The sequence below is a fragment of the Choloepus didactylus genome, chromosome 25 (genome assembly GCF_015220235.1).
Source record: "Choloepus didactylus isolate mChoDid1 chromosome 25, mChoDid1.pri, whole genome shotgun sequence".
Lineage (NCBI taxonomy): Eukaryota > Metazoa > Chordata > Mammalia > Pilosa > Megalonychidae > Choloepus > Choloepus didactylus.
The window spans coordinates 1,798,823-1,811,789 of NC_051331.1; the positions used below are offsets into that span (position 1 = coordinate 1,798,823).

The 12,967-nt window shown below is 67.1% G+C and overlaps 2 protein-coding genes across 2 annotated transcripts; both read right to left on the minus strand.

Annotated features, from left to right (window-relative positions):
* Positions 1-369: 369 nt before the first annotated feature.
* LOC119520208 (embryonic growth/differentiation factor 1-like) lies at positions 370-817 on the minus strand (the record flags this gene model as incomplete). Its single annotated transcript, XM_037817910.1, is given in 3 exon segments — positions 370-545; positions 548-562; positions 565-817. Coding segments are annotated over 3 exon segments (444 nt in total), but the record flags the coding sequence as incomplete, so codon positions are not given.
* Positions 818-880: 63 nt separating this feature from the next.
* On the minus strand, positions 881-11,792 carry CERS1 (ceramide synthase 1). Its single transcript, XM_037818045.1, has 7 exons — positions 11,690-11,792; positions 9,434-9,593; positions 7,144-7,324; positions 5,581-5,742; positions 5,040-5,187; positions 4,683-4,792; positions 881-1,017 (listed from the first exon to the last, which is right to left on the minus strand). The coding sequence occupies exons 2-7, from the start codon at positions 9,546-9,548 to the stop codon at positions 975-977; spliced, it is 759 nt and encodes a 252-aa protein (XP_037673973.1). The 5' UTR covers positions 9,549-9,593; positions 11,690-11,792; the 3' UTR covers positions 881-974.
* Between the last annotated feature and the right edge of the window lie 1,175 nt (positions 11,793-12,967).

Genomic DNA, 12,967 nt, shown 5'->3' on the forward strand with positions numbered 1-12,967 from the left:
CCTGGCGCAGCAGCTCCCGCCGCCCCGGGCGCCAGCCTCCGCCACTGCACGTTAGCTCCCAGCCGCCCGCCGGGCCCCTGCCGACCTAACGCCCGCGAAGCGGATACCAGACGCGCCCGACTCGCGCGCTCCGCGGCTCCACGCCGCCAGTTTCGAAGACGAGGCTCCACTCGGGGCACGCGCCGGGTGGCCGCGCCGGGCTCCGGGGGCCGCGCCGGGGCACCTGGGGGGACAGGGGCTTGGCTCGGGCTGCGTCCCCGGGGGTCGCGGGGCAGGGGGCCAGGAGACATGCGGGAGCTGCCTCGCGGAGCTTTCGGTCTGGGGTCCCGGGTGAGCGCGAGAGAACTGTGCGTCTCCATCTGCAGGGACCTATGGGATGGTGGGAGGCGGCTGGGGGGCGGGGTCCACGGCGCGCAGGGATCTCGCGGGTGGGGACCCTCGGGGCGCCCCCCGGGACGCGATCCCCCGGCCCCCAGCGCAGGCCCCGCTACACCGAGATCCCGGCACGTGGCGCACGATGTTGCCGGCGACCCCCAGCTCCTCACGTGGCACGGTCGCAAGGGGCCCCCGGGGGCGTCCGTCGGGAGCCGGCCCGGGTCTCCTGGGGGTCCCGGCCGCGAAACAGGAGCCACATGACGGGGGGCACGGGCCGGGACGTGGGGGCGCCCCGGGGCGCGTCGCGCAGCCCCAGGGCCTGGAGCAAGGCTGCGGCAGGACGCGGGGGTGCGGGGGCGCGGGCGGGAGGCGGCGCGGGCAGCAGCAGAGCCAGCAAGACCAGGAGGCGGCCGCCCCCCGGGGCGCAGCGGCGGCGGCGACATCCTCCTCCGGGCGGGCCGCGGGACGAGTGAGTCGAGTGAGCCGGGGGTCGCCGTGCCCCTCGGACCTGTCGGGCTGGGGGGCGGGGGCCCGGGCTGAGGCGGGGGCGGGGCTAGGGCTAGGGGCGGGTCTGGGCGGGGCCGGTGAGGGGGCGGGGCTCAGAGGCGCTTCTCCTTGACGAGCCCGTTCCGCAGCGGCTCCCTGGGGACAGAAGCGGCCCGGGTTCGGGTTCGCCTGGAGACCCCGCTCAGCTCCCTCCAGACCCTCGACGACCCGGCTCCCCCCACCCCACCATGTCCCTTCCTCCTGGCTCATTCCCCATCCATCCGCCTCCACACCTGCACCGCCTCCTTCTCTCCTCCCATCTTCTGGAAACAACTCATGCAACGTGTTAAAACTCGAATCCGCCTCCCTGGAAAAGTGAGCCCGTCCTGCCACGGGGCCCGGCCACTGCACCCCACTAGTCCTCGTCCCCAACAGCCAAAAGGCACAAGCCACCACGCCCACCCCACGCCCACCCGCAGGCATCGGACACACTCAGGTCCATCGATACAACGGAGCCCGGAAAGAACGGAGCGCAGAGCCACGCTGCAGCAGGAAGGACGGGGATGGGACAGCACGCTGGGCAAAAAGCAGCCAGATGCAAAAGGACGAACGCCCCACTCCACTAACAGGAAATATCCCGAACTAGCCAAATTATCAGGTCCGAAACTGCTGCGGAGGGGGCACGGGAAGTGGCGGCAAATGGGCACGGGGGTCTCCGTTAGGGGTGCCAAGAATGTTCTGGAACTGGAGAGAGGTGGTGGTTGCACAGCTCTGTGCCTGCACTAAATGCCGCTGAACTGCTCGCCCAAAGGTGATCAATTTTACGTTATGTGCATTTCACTGCCATTTAGAAAAACCGAAACTCTTCTCAAACACGGTGCAAGCCTCTGAACCCTGCCCCCTTGACAATGCCCGTGGCTGCATATTTATTTCAAACCACCCCCCCGAGCTGGCTTCTACCACAACCTGCATTTTCCAAAACTGCAACTCTGAAGTCTGGGTTGAACTGGGGGAGCCCTGCCCCCCGGGGCCTGCCCAGACCCCCTGGCCAGACCCGACCTGTCTCCTGCTCCCCTCCGCAACTTTGCCAACACTGGAATTGCACCCCATCTCACGTGGGGGCCCAGCTCTAACTTGCCCTTCACCCAACGGGTCAACAGCTCCAGCCATTCCCTTCGTCCACCCACTGAAGTGCCCGATCGTGCCCCTGCCCTGTTTCCCCGGCCGCTTCGAGAAGCCATTTGGAGGGTGGGGATTACGTTCTGACGTTCTCAGGGTCTGAACTGGTGACGTGTTCTCACAGCGGGGACCTCAGAGGGTACCGAAAGGGAGTCCTCCACAGCTTCCTGGCTGTGAAGTGCGTGTTCCAGAACCTTCTTCCACCTCACTGGTGTGGAGCTCTCCCCTCTCAGCGCTCTCCGTGGAAGGCTGTGCAGCCCTGCCCCGAAAGGCGGCCTCCTGCTCAGAACCCATCGCGCCTTGGGCTCAGTCAAGCAGGTTTCAGAAGCAGCTCTCTTTCCTTCTGGTGAGTTCCGCGGGGGCCTCTGGCTTGCTCCACCCCCACCCCCGCAGGAATCCTTCATCGAGGGCAGAATAAGGAGCCCCAATGCCTCCCATCTGTCACCTAACGTGTCACTTGGCCTGTGGCCCATCAAGCTTCGGGGCTTCCAGTCTTCTCCCGGCTGCTCCTGCCTGTCTTTGATGGCGCGAGATGAGCTACATTAGATCGCCCGATGGCCACCGGGGTCCTAAACGTTTTGACTTCTCGCCTCTGTGTGTTTCTAGCAAGTTGAATCTCTTCAGCCCCAGGACTCCCCTCGGCTTCTTATCAGTTTTCCTGGCAAGTCCCATTTGGTTTTTTGCACACGCTTTGGAATGACCTGGAATGACCCAGTCCCCAAACACAGCTGTGGGTTTTGTTTGTGTGTTCTCTGCTTTTGTTTGCTTGTTTGCTTTTTGGGGGAGGCAGCATCTCTTGGGTGACAGAGTCGCTTTAGGGTGTCAGATTCTCGCCCTTCAGTTTGAACCAAGGCGGGCTGCCGTGGGAAAGAGAGAACAGCTGGTGGGAAAAAGGGTCCCGGGCGCTTCGGGATGGATGGGGCGGGGGCTCGCGAGGATTTTCCAAGATTCCTACTGGGTCAACATCAACCGTGAGGGACCAGATGGGCAGGGCAGGCACTTTGGGGTGGGCACGGGGGGCTGATGTGCGGTCATTTAGAAGATGCTAGAAACGACGAGCAGATGTGGAGGACGGTGCAGACGACAAGCCAGTGCAGACTAAGTGGGACTCAAAAGATAAAGGTTTGGGGGGGCTGGGTCAGTGGTGAGGTGAGCAGGAGCAGCCCCAGCCCCCCGCAGGAAGGGGCTTCGAGATGGCCAGTGGCCAAGAAGGGGGACTCTTTGGGGATCCCTAGGAGAGGAGGTGGCTGGGGCAGCCCCAGTGTCGAGAGCTCCCTGCAGGTCAGCGCCCCGGGTGACCCCGAAACGCAGGGCGATTGCAGGGACGGTGATGAGAGGCAGAAACTGGGTTTCCAAAGCCTCAGGGGTGGGGGCCTGAGTTTCTGGGGGTCCCCGTAACCGACCTCCACAAACCAGGCAGCTTAAAACAAGAACGTATCGTCCCACAGCCCGGGACGGGGACGCAGCTGCCCCCAGGAGGCCAGGGGGTGGCTCTCGGCTACTCCAACCCCCAGGGGTCCCACAGGAGGGGGCGGGTGGGGAGAAGACGGGGGGCCGTGGAGGACAGGCTAGGAGGCGACAGGAAGGAACGCGGCACCAGGCACGGCCACTGGGAGCTGCATCTCAGCTCCTGGACGGTTTACAAGTGCTCTCCGTCGCTGGATTCATAGCTCCTTGCGTTTGAGTTTCCGTTGTTGTGGGGTCCCAGCTCTGAAAAATGGGGGCTTCCCACCTGGCGTGGTTGGTCCACTCGTGGAAACGGCCTTTGGCCTGAAAAGAACGTCCGTCCGTGGCTCCGGAGGTCCCTGGTTTGTCCGGCCTTTGGCTTGTCTGGATTTCACGATTCTGCAGAGCAGGTGCCTCCTCCCCGTTCTCTTTCCCAGCGCTTCTGGGCGGCTGCTGCTTAGGCCTCTGAAAGTCTACCAGCTTCTGGGGTGTGGACTCCAGGCTCCCATCACGGGCACCCCTGATCGGATGTGCCCCAAACGACATGCACTTCTACACCCTTTCGGACGCCCTCACAGCTCTGCCCCGTTTCCCATCTCAGTCAACAGTAGCCAGAGACGCACATCGCGGCCTCGTCTTTGGTGTTTCCTTTCTCTCTCACCGATGTCGGAAGCGGGTCCAATTTGTCCCCCTTCAGAGCAGAGCTGGACACTCGGGCCCCGGCTGCCCCCATTCTCTCCGCCTTCTCTGTCCTCCAAGGAGGTGCCAGCCCCCATCTCCTGTCCCGGCCTCCTCAGTGCCCCCTCCGACCCGCACAGTTGCCCATGGAGCCCACAGCTTCCCCGGTGACCCCGGACCGAGGTCACCTACAGGCCCCCACTGGCTGGGTCAGAGGTCCCAACCGGCCAGACCCTCATGGGGTCTCAACTGCCCCCCACCATTGCCCCTGGGCCTGTTTGCCGCCCGCCCTGCCTTCTGTGCACCCCTGGGCTCCCCGGGCCCCCAACACCCCCAGGCTCACCCCCAGGGCGCCACTGGAGGGCACGGCCCCCACCCCGAGACCCCCCACACTGGGACCCCGTCCTCGTGGGGGACACGGGTCAGAGGCCACCACCCTGCCTGGTGCCCAGCGTCACCGTGGCTCCTCCCCCCAATGCCGCTAAGTGAGATCCCCAGGGCCGGGGGGCCCCACTCACTCCGCTTTGCCGGGTGCAGGGCCGGGGGGCTCAGCCACGTCGTACTCGCGCAGGTCACTCAGCTCCCGCATCTGGCCGGTCAGCATCTTGGCGGCGAAGGCCACGATGTACTGCAGGGAGGGGCAGGGGAGGTGTCACCCAAGGAGGGGACGTGGGGAGCGGTCACGGGGGACAAGGATGTGGGGATGGGATGTAGGAGAGGGGGCCGCGAGGGACGAGGACGTGGGGGACACAGTCGCCGAGGACAAGGCTGCAGGAGCAGAGGACACGGGTGGGGGGCTGCAGGGGACAAGGACCGGGCGGGGGGCTGCAGGGGACAAGGACCGGGCAGGGGCTTTGGGGACGGCCGCGCCTCACCAGGAACCAGTAGAGGTTCATGGCGGCGAGCGCCAGCAGCAGCGCGTTGAAGAAGAAGTAGAAGGGGATGTCGGGCCGGGCGCGCAGGCTGCAGTGGCTGGTGGCGTAGAGGGCCTTCAGCGGGAACCAGTAGAGCCGGAACCAGAACCTGCGGCAGCGGCCGTGTGGGGGGCTGCCCGCTGGGACCCCGCCACTCTGTCCTCGTCCCCGCTGCCCGGGCTCCATCTGCCCGGCCAGGGCCCCATCCCCGTCCTCCTTCCCCTCCCTGTCCTTGTCCCCATCCTCATCCTCATCCCTGTCCCCGTCCCCTTCCCTCTCCCCATTTGTCCTCATCCATGCCCTGTCCCATCCCCGCCGCCTGGGCTCCATCTGCCTGGCCAGGTCCCTGTCCCCATCCTCATCCCCCTCCCCGTCCCCATCCTTGTCCCCCTCCCCGTCCCCATCCTTGTCCCCGCCCCGTCCCCATCCTCATCCCTCTCCCCGTCCCCATCTTTGTCCCCATCCCTGTCCCCATCCTTGTCCCCGCCCCGTCCCCGCTCACCAGCTGATGCTGAAGCTGACGCAGCCCATGGCGGCAGCCAGGCCGTGCAGCCTGTGGTAGGAGCCGCCGCGCAGCTTGAAGTAGATGTTGAGCTTGGTGAACTCGAGCAACACGTCACTGATGTCGTGCAGGAACAGCACGAGGACCCCCACGTTGTGGTACCTGGTGGGGGGCAGTGCTCACACTGGCCCCCGGGACCCCCCGCCAAGCCCCCCAGCTCACTACACAGAGTCCTCCAAGCCCCCGCCGAGCACCCCCAGCCCCTACACATTAAGTCCCCCTCAGATCACCTCCCCAGTCCCCCTCCCAGCACCCCTTTCAGGGACCCCGCCCAGGCCACCCCTCAGCTGCATCGGGTCAGTGGTCTCCAAGCAGGCTGTACCCCCACCCAGGAGCCCCCCTGGAAGTTCCCTCCTGCTCTCTCCTCACCCCCGTGACCCCTGACCCTCATGGGACTGCCTGTGTCATGGCCACACTCTCCCCCAACCCGAGCTCATCCCTCCGGACACTGCCCCCCAACGTCCACACGGTCAGCCGAGCATCTCCGCGGAGCTGCCGGCGGCCCTGGGCTCCCCCCGACCCCAGATCCCTGAGGGAGCCCCGAGCCCCTGCCTGGCGCCTCCACCTTCCAGCCCCACAGCCGAGGGCCTGGGCACGGCCAGGTTCAGCCTGGACACAGCATGAGGAGTGCCCACCATGGCCCCGGGCCAGGCGGCCTCAGCTGCTCCGTCCTCCTGCGGCCCATGAGCCCCTTCCACGGAACCCCCCCCAGGACACCCCCAGGGCCCCCCCGGGACCCCCACCCCAGGACCCCCCACCCCAGGGCCACCCCAGGACCCCCCCCAGGGCCCCCCCGGGACCCCCACCCCAGGACCCCCCACCCCTGGACACCCCCACCCCTGGACACCCCCCAGGACCCCCACCCCAGGACCCCCCCCAGGGTCCCCCCGGGACCCCCACCCCAGGACACCCCCCAGGGCCCCCCCAGGACCCCCCGCCCCAGCACCTTCGCGTGAGCTGCTCCCAGCCTCTCCTTGCCCTTCAGCCTCTGCTCACCCGTCACCCCAGACCCCCCACTGGAGCCCATGACACCCCCTGTCTGCTTTCCCTCCGTGGTTCTCACCACCTTCAAACAAACTGTTCTTTCCTTTTGGTTCTTATCATCCGATTCCACCTTCTAGTGCGGCACTGCCCGAAAGAACGTTCCAGAATGATATAAATATTCCACAACAGCGCTGTCTAGGGGCCCGTGTGAAATGCGGCTCGGCGTGGCCGAGGGACGGGATGGGGCCACGGACGCGCCATCTAGTTTTCTAGGAGCCATAATCAAGATAACCTTAAGAGTAAATTCTCATTGGCTGAAAGGAGCCAAAATATCGTCACCTAGACACGTACGTGATGTAGCAAAACGACCCGAGAGCTTCTGACTCTGGGATCGGGGTGGATTTTCACCAGCCGCATGTGACAGGAACACGTGCCTCATTCTAGAACGTTCCACCGGACGTGCCGGGCCTCGGACAGGGCGGCCCTGGAGCATCTGGGGTGTCCGCCCGCCCCCCTCACCGGCAGGCGTAGGAGGAGACCAGGAGGACGAGAGTGACGACGTGGTGCAGGAGCATGACGACTGAGTCGCGGCGCCAGGCGTCCATGTAGAGCGTGGCGTAGATGGCGTGGCCATAGAAGCTGCCCTGCAGCAGGTAAGCGGCCGCGATGTCCCGCGGCACTGCCATGCCGGGCGTCCAGTCTGGGGGAGACGCGGGCCGCGGTCAGGGACCCCGGGGTCCCGGGCGCCCCCTGAGCACCCCCCCACCAGCCCCATCCTCCTTGTCCCCTCTCGCGGCCAAGTCGCGGTCCATGGTGTGGACAGCCCCGTCTCCTGTCCCGACCCGTGTCACCAGCCATGTGGGCTGTTCCCGCTTTTTGTGCCGTGATTTTGTATTTTTGGGCAAGTTGAGGTTTCCAGGACAACAGGCAGGTAGCTCCGCGTCCCCGCGTCGAGCTTCCCGTCTTACAACAGCCGACAATCACGGGATACATTCGTGACAACCCGGGAGCCGACGGAAAAGCCTCTTTAAGGTGGCCACTGCTTTTGTTTATGCAAATTACACCTCAGTTTTTAAAAAGGAAAAGAAACGTAAAACCCACCAGCCACACACAAATCAGACCTCACGGCTCACACCCAGCTCCCGCATTGACCGTCCAGGGCGCCCCAAGGCTCGACAGCAAAGCCCCAAGTCTTGTCCTCCAGCCGGGGAGGGTGAGGGGCTCACACCCTTAGCCCCCCAACCCCAGCCCGCGGGCAGGGGCAGCCGGGGACGGGCTTTGAGGGCCAGGAAACTGCCTCGGCGACCAGGCCAGCCCCCTCCGCAGGTCGGGGTGACAGCCTCGCCTTCCGCTGGCCCCGGGGACAGGCACGCTCTGTGGCGGGTCCAGCCGTGTCCCCAAACAAGTTACAGTGGAGGAGGCAGAGGTGGACGGACACAGCTACACGCCGAGGGACGCCAGGGACTGCCACCACTGCCAGGTGCGGGAGAGGCAGGGGACGGAGGGCGAGGATGTGCTTCTGTGGTTTTAAGCCGCCCAGTTTGTGACACTTTGCTTTGACGGCCGCAGGAAACAAAGCACAGGGTCTGCTTTCCCCAGGAGATGGAGCTTCGTGAGGGCCCCCGGCCTGCAGACGGTTGAATCGCGTCCCCCAAAAGATATCCTCGAGTTCTACTCCCAGGACCTCAGGAAGTGACTTTATTTTGATACAAGGTTGCTGGAGATGGAATTAATTCAGTTAAGATGGGCTCACCCTAGAGGAGGGGGCCCTGCGTCCGATATAACCAGAGGAAGTGCGGACGGACAGATAGACACAGAAGGCAGAGGAAATGAAGAATCTCCTGTCCCCGCTTTTGACCCCACCGCGGCCATCAGAGTCAGCAACAACCTCCTGCTTGTTCCCGGAGGCCCCAGTGGAGGGCAGAGGCCGGCCCAGGGCACGCAAGACAGAGCCATGTCCCCTCCTGGGCACGCAGCCCCCTCGGGGGTCTCCGAGGCCTGCAGAGTCACGCTGCCCGGCCTGTGCCCTGGCCCTGCTCCCTCGCCACTCCCCGGATGTGTCCGGAGCGGGTCCGTCTGCCCAGCTGCCTGGGCAGCTCCGTCCCACTCGACTATGGGTAAGTGCCTCCCCCTCGAGGCCGCTCTCACCCCACAGGTCGCGGGCAGCCGGGGGCTTTCTCCATCCCAGCCACGGCTCTGCCCGGCACACAGTCGGCGCCCCGTAAACGAGTGCCAAGGGAGGTTTACAAGAAAGAGCAGGAGGCAGAGCCGCACCCACAGCTCAAACCTTGCCTCGAAGGGGTGACAATGTGAGAAGTGCACAGGGCAGCAGGAAAAGCAGGTATGGATGCCGGCCCCGCAGCAGATGGGCGTGGAATAAACCTGGCACTCGTCGCTGAGACCCCGCCACACAGAGGCTGCCCCTGGGGGTCCCCGATATCAAGGCCGGACCCCTTCCTGCCCCTCCCACCCAGAGCTCAGGCCTCGGCACCCCCATACCTGGTCTCAGCATCCCATCTGCCCCGGCTCATCCTGGAGCCGGCCCTTTCTCCCGGCTGTGGTGTCTCGCCAACCCTGGCCCCCCACCGCCTCCTGCCCGTCTCCCCGCGGCAGCCGGGGGGAGCCGGTAAAAATCATGGAGTCTGGCCAAAGCCCCTCACCACAGCTGCACTCCCGCGCTCACGTGCCGCGAGCTGGTGCGGGCCCCGGGGCCTTTGCACGGCTGCCCCCGCTCCTGAGTCCCCACTGGGCCCCCAGCCCCTTGGTCACCCCTGTTTTGGGGCTGGGCCCCCTGGATGCTTCCCCGTACCATAGAAGACGGAGGGCGGGTCATGGAAGAAGGGGTAGTCGGTGCCGAGCAGCAGGTAAGCGCTGTAGCTCCAGGCGCCCAGGGAGAAGAGGAACTTCCAGGCGCTCTCGGGCATCTTGGCGGCATCTCTGGGCTGGAGGCGGCACCGCTGGGCCAGGGGCTGGGGAGACAGGGGGCGGCCATGGGCCCTACTGCCCCTGCGGGGAAACCGAGGCCGGCGGCACAGAGGGCCCGTGCCCACGGCCGCCCCGAGGGTAACCAGAGTGCGCCTGTGCCCGCCAAGGGCTAAACTTAGAGCCCAGCTGTCTGCTGTCTTGGCGCTGGGTGGGGCGGGGGGAGCCCCTGGGGGAGGCCCCGGGGGGGCTGTGAGGGTGAGGGGGGACGGGGGCATCAGGGGCTCGACACGGAGGTGACCAATGGGGAGGCGGGGGCACCCTGAGAGGTGAGGGGATGTGGGGGGACGTGGGGAGCAGGAGACGACGACGGGAAAAGGACATGTGGGGGTGACCGCGGGAGCAGAGCAGGGAGGAGAATTTGGGGAGCTGGGGAATCCGAGGGGTTTCCACGGGGAGACGGGCGGGGCAATGTGAGGGAGGAAGGAGGCTCCAAGGGCGTATTTGGGGGGGACTGGAGAGAGCAGGGGAGCTTGGGGGGGAGAGGATGGGGCTGGCAGATGAGGGGGACAGGGCAGGGGAGGGCATCACGGTGGTGGGGGGAGACGTGGGAGCCCCCCCCGAGCAATAGTGGGGTGACGTGAGGGGGGCACAGGCTGGAGCGCCGGGTGGGGGTAGGGGAGCTACCTCCCTTTCCCTCCGGCTGAGGGGCCCCCTCGGGCGCCTGGGGCTGTTGCCATGGAGACAGCCGGCTCTGGTCACCCCTGGCAACGGGGCGACTGCCAAGGAGATGCTGGCGGCCGGGCAGCCCCTCCACCGCTTCCCGGGAAGGGCGAGTCCCGCCGGGAGGGAGCACCCCACCCAGGCCGGGGAGGACGAGGGGCGACCGCCTGACCTTGGGGACCACAGGGGAGTGGGTGGGGGCGTGGGGAGGGGGTGCAGCCCGGAGGCTGCCACATTCCGCCACAGCACTCACCCCCAGAAACCCCCTCTCCTGTCACCCTCCCAGGCCTTGTGCATCAGAGCTGGAAACGGGGGGGCGGCAACGAAGCCAGATGGGGACAAGGCTGGACTCTGGGCATGCCCTCACCCTCTCCCCGCAGCAGGGTGGGAGCCCGGGGTTTTCTGGGGTGTGGGTGATAAGAGACGGGGTGGGGACAGCAGCCGCCAGAGCACAGCCCCCCACAGCCTAACAGGAGACAATGTCTCTGCGGCCAGCAGAGAAAGGCCCCTTTGTTGGCTCCGGGCGCTGTCCCGGCGCCTCCTGCCAGATCGGGCGGGGTGACCCCAGCCGGTGCGAGGTGCCTTAGCCAAGCCGGGAGGCCTGAATGCGGCCTTTCCCGCCAGCTCCCCCCAAGGCGACCCCTCCCCAGGGAAGGGAGCACAGCCCAGCACCCCGGGGGGGGGGGGTGTCACCCCGGGAGTCCCCGCCCATGGCAGTCGCCGCAGCCTTGGAGGCACTGTTCAGCCCCAAACCCGGGTCCCACGTCGCCTCCCCCAGGCCTCTGTCTGCGCTGGTGGGAGGGTAGCACTGCCCCAGGACCGGCGCTGAGCGGTGACCGCGCCGGCTCCCGCGTCTTCCCGGGCGGGGACCGGGAACCGCAGCCGCCCGGCGCCGACAAGCCCGAGTCCGTCCCCGAGCGCGCCCGGTACAGGCGCGCATGGCGCAGGCGGCCCCCGTGCGCCCCGGGCCGGCCCTTCCCAAAGCAGTGCCTGGGGACCCCCATCGCCCGGGACCCCCACCATCCGGGACCCCTAGTCGTGGCCCGGGGTCCACCGCGTCTTCCCCACGGCCCCGCCAGCCCCTGACCCGGGCCGTCCTCCCAGCTCGGTGACTCTGCTCCGTCCCGGGCACCCCACTGAATTCGGAGGTCCGCGCGGCCCGGGTTCTACCAGTCGGGCAGCCCACCCAGCCGCCCGCAATGAGCCGCAAGGGGCGCGCCCAGGCCCAGGGGTCCCCAACATTCCGGCCTCTCCAGCCCGAGGTCGGACCCGCCCGCGCACTGCAGCGGAGGGGCGCGCGCCGGCCCCGGGTGCCCAGCGTTCCCAGAGGCCCCCGCTGTCTCTGAGCCACGAGGGGCGCGCCTCGGCCCTGGGGACCCCGGCTTCCCGCCCTCCGCCCGGCCACTGCGCGCAACTGGACCCGAAAGAGGCGCGCTGGGGCGGCCGAGCGCAGCACCGTCCAGCCGAGCGCGCCGATCGCCAGCAGCAGAAGCTCGGGCTGCGCCAGGTGCGCAGTGCTCGGCAAGGCCAAGAAGAAGGAAAAGAAGAAAGAGAAGAAGAAAGAGAGCGTGAAAAAGGAGAGACGAAAAAGACAGGAGAGTAGCGAGGAAGGAGGATCGGAACAGAAGGCACCAGAGGCAGTAAGAGCGAAGAGATGAAGAAATGAAGACCGAAGATGAGAAGCACAGGAGGCGCACAGCGTCACGCGCCGACGCCAACGAAAAAGCGGGGCCGGGCGGGGGCGGCGCGGTGGAGGGGCGGGGCCGGGGGCGGGGCCGCAGGGGGCGCGCGGCCGTCTTGTGGGGGGGCGTCCCACGCCGTGGCGCCGCAGCTCGAAGGGGACCGAGGCCCCGCAGTGGCGCGGGCGGAGCCGGCCCGGATCCCGCGTGGCCCCACGCCCGGGGTTGCCGCTTCCTCCCGCACCCCGACTCCGCAATCCTCCCCCTTCCGGACGGCTTGCGGTCGCCTTGGGACTTGGTACCCCTTGGCACGGACCCAGGCCCAGGGCTCCTGACCCGGCCTAACCTGTCCCGGTGGTCCCCCTGGAGGCGGGGAGGGTGACGGGGCCATCGGGGCTCCTTGGAGGAGGGTCAGCCGACCGCGGGCTTCTATGCTGGCCCATGGGGAGGCCGAGGGGGCCCTGTTGGGGCATTGGAGCTGCGGGACCCAGAATCCATGTCATCGGGGGCATCCGGTGACCTCCCACACTCCAGCCCCCAGGACCTCTGACACATGGCCCCGGGACGTCATCCCCACCTGGCCCCCCAGGGGAATGCCAGGGGCCACAGCTCCTCCACTTCTTGGGGAGAGCTTAAGGGGCCTTGGTCCCCTGCTGAGGCTCCCCCGGGAATGTCCAGCACCTCCCCCTGCCCCAGGCCACGCCCAGATTCCCCGTCGGTGTCCTGGCTGCGCCCCCATCCTCCCCTCTCTGGCCCCACACGCCCTGCTCTGGCCTCCTTGGGGCTCCCTGTCACCTCCTGAGCCCCCCAACTCCGTTCTACTCGCACCACCAGGCCCCTCCTGTACCCCTCTTGGCACTCCTGAGTGTGCGCTGCAGGAGGGCCGGGGTCCACCCAGCTGGCTCAGGCCGGGACCTCCACACGAGGGCTGGGAGGTCTCGCAGAGTGGAGACGTGCGAGTTGCTGCAGTGGCCATGGAGCAGCCCTGGACCCCAGCGCTCCCGGGAGCAGGTGCCTTC

Excerpts from the sequence above, each read along its gene's own strand:
- CERS1 (XM_037818045.1), bottom strand. The coding sequence starts at position 9,548 with ATGCCCGAGAGCGCCTGGAAGTTCCTCTTCTCCCTGGGCGCCTGGAGC. Across the intron at positions 7,325-9,433 it reads CCCGCCCTCCGTCTTCTATG|ACTGGACGCCCGGCATGGCA; the intron begins GTACGGGGAAGC and ends CGTCTCCCCCAG. Across the intron at positions 5,743-7,143 it reads GTCTCCTCCTACGCCTGCCG|GTACCACAACGTGGGGGTCC; the intron begins GTGAGGGGGGCG and ends GCCCCCCACCAG.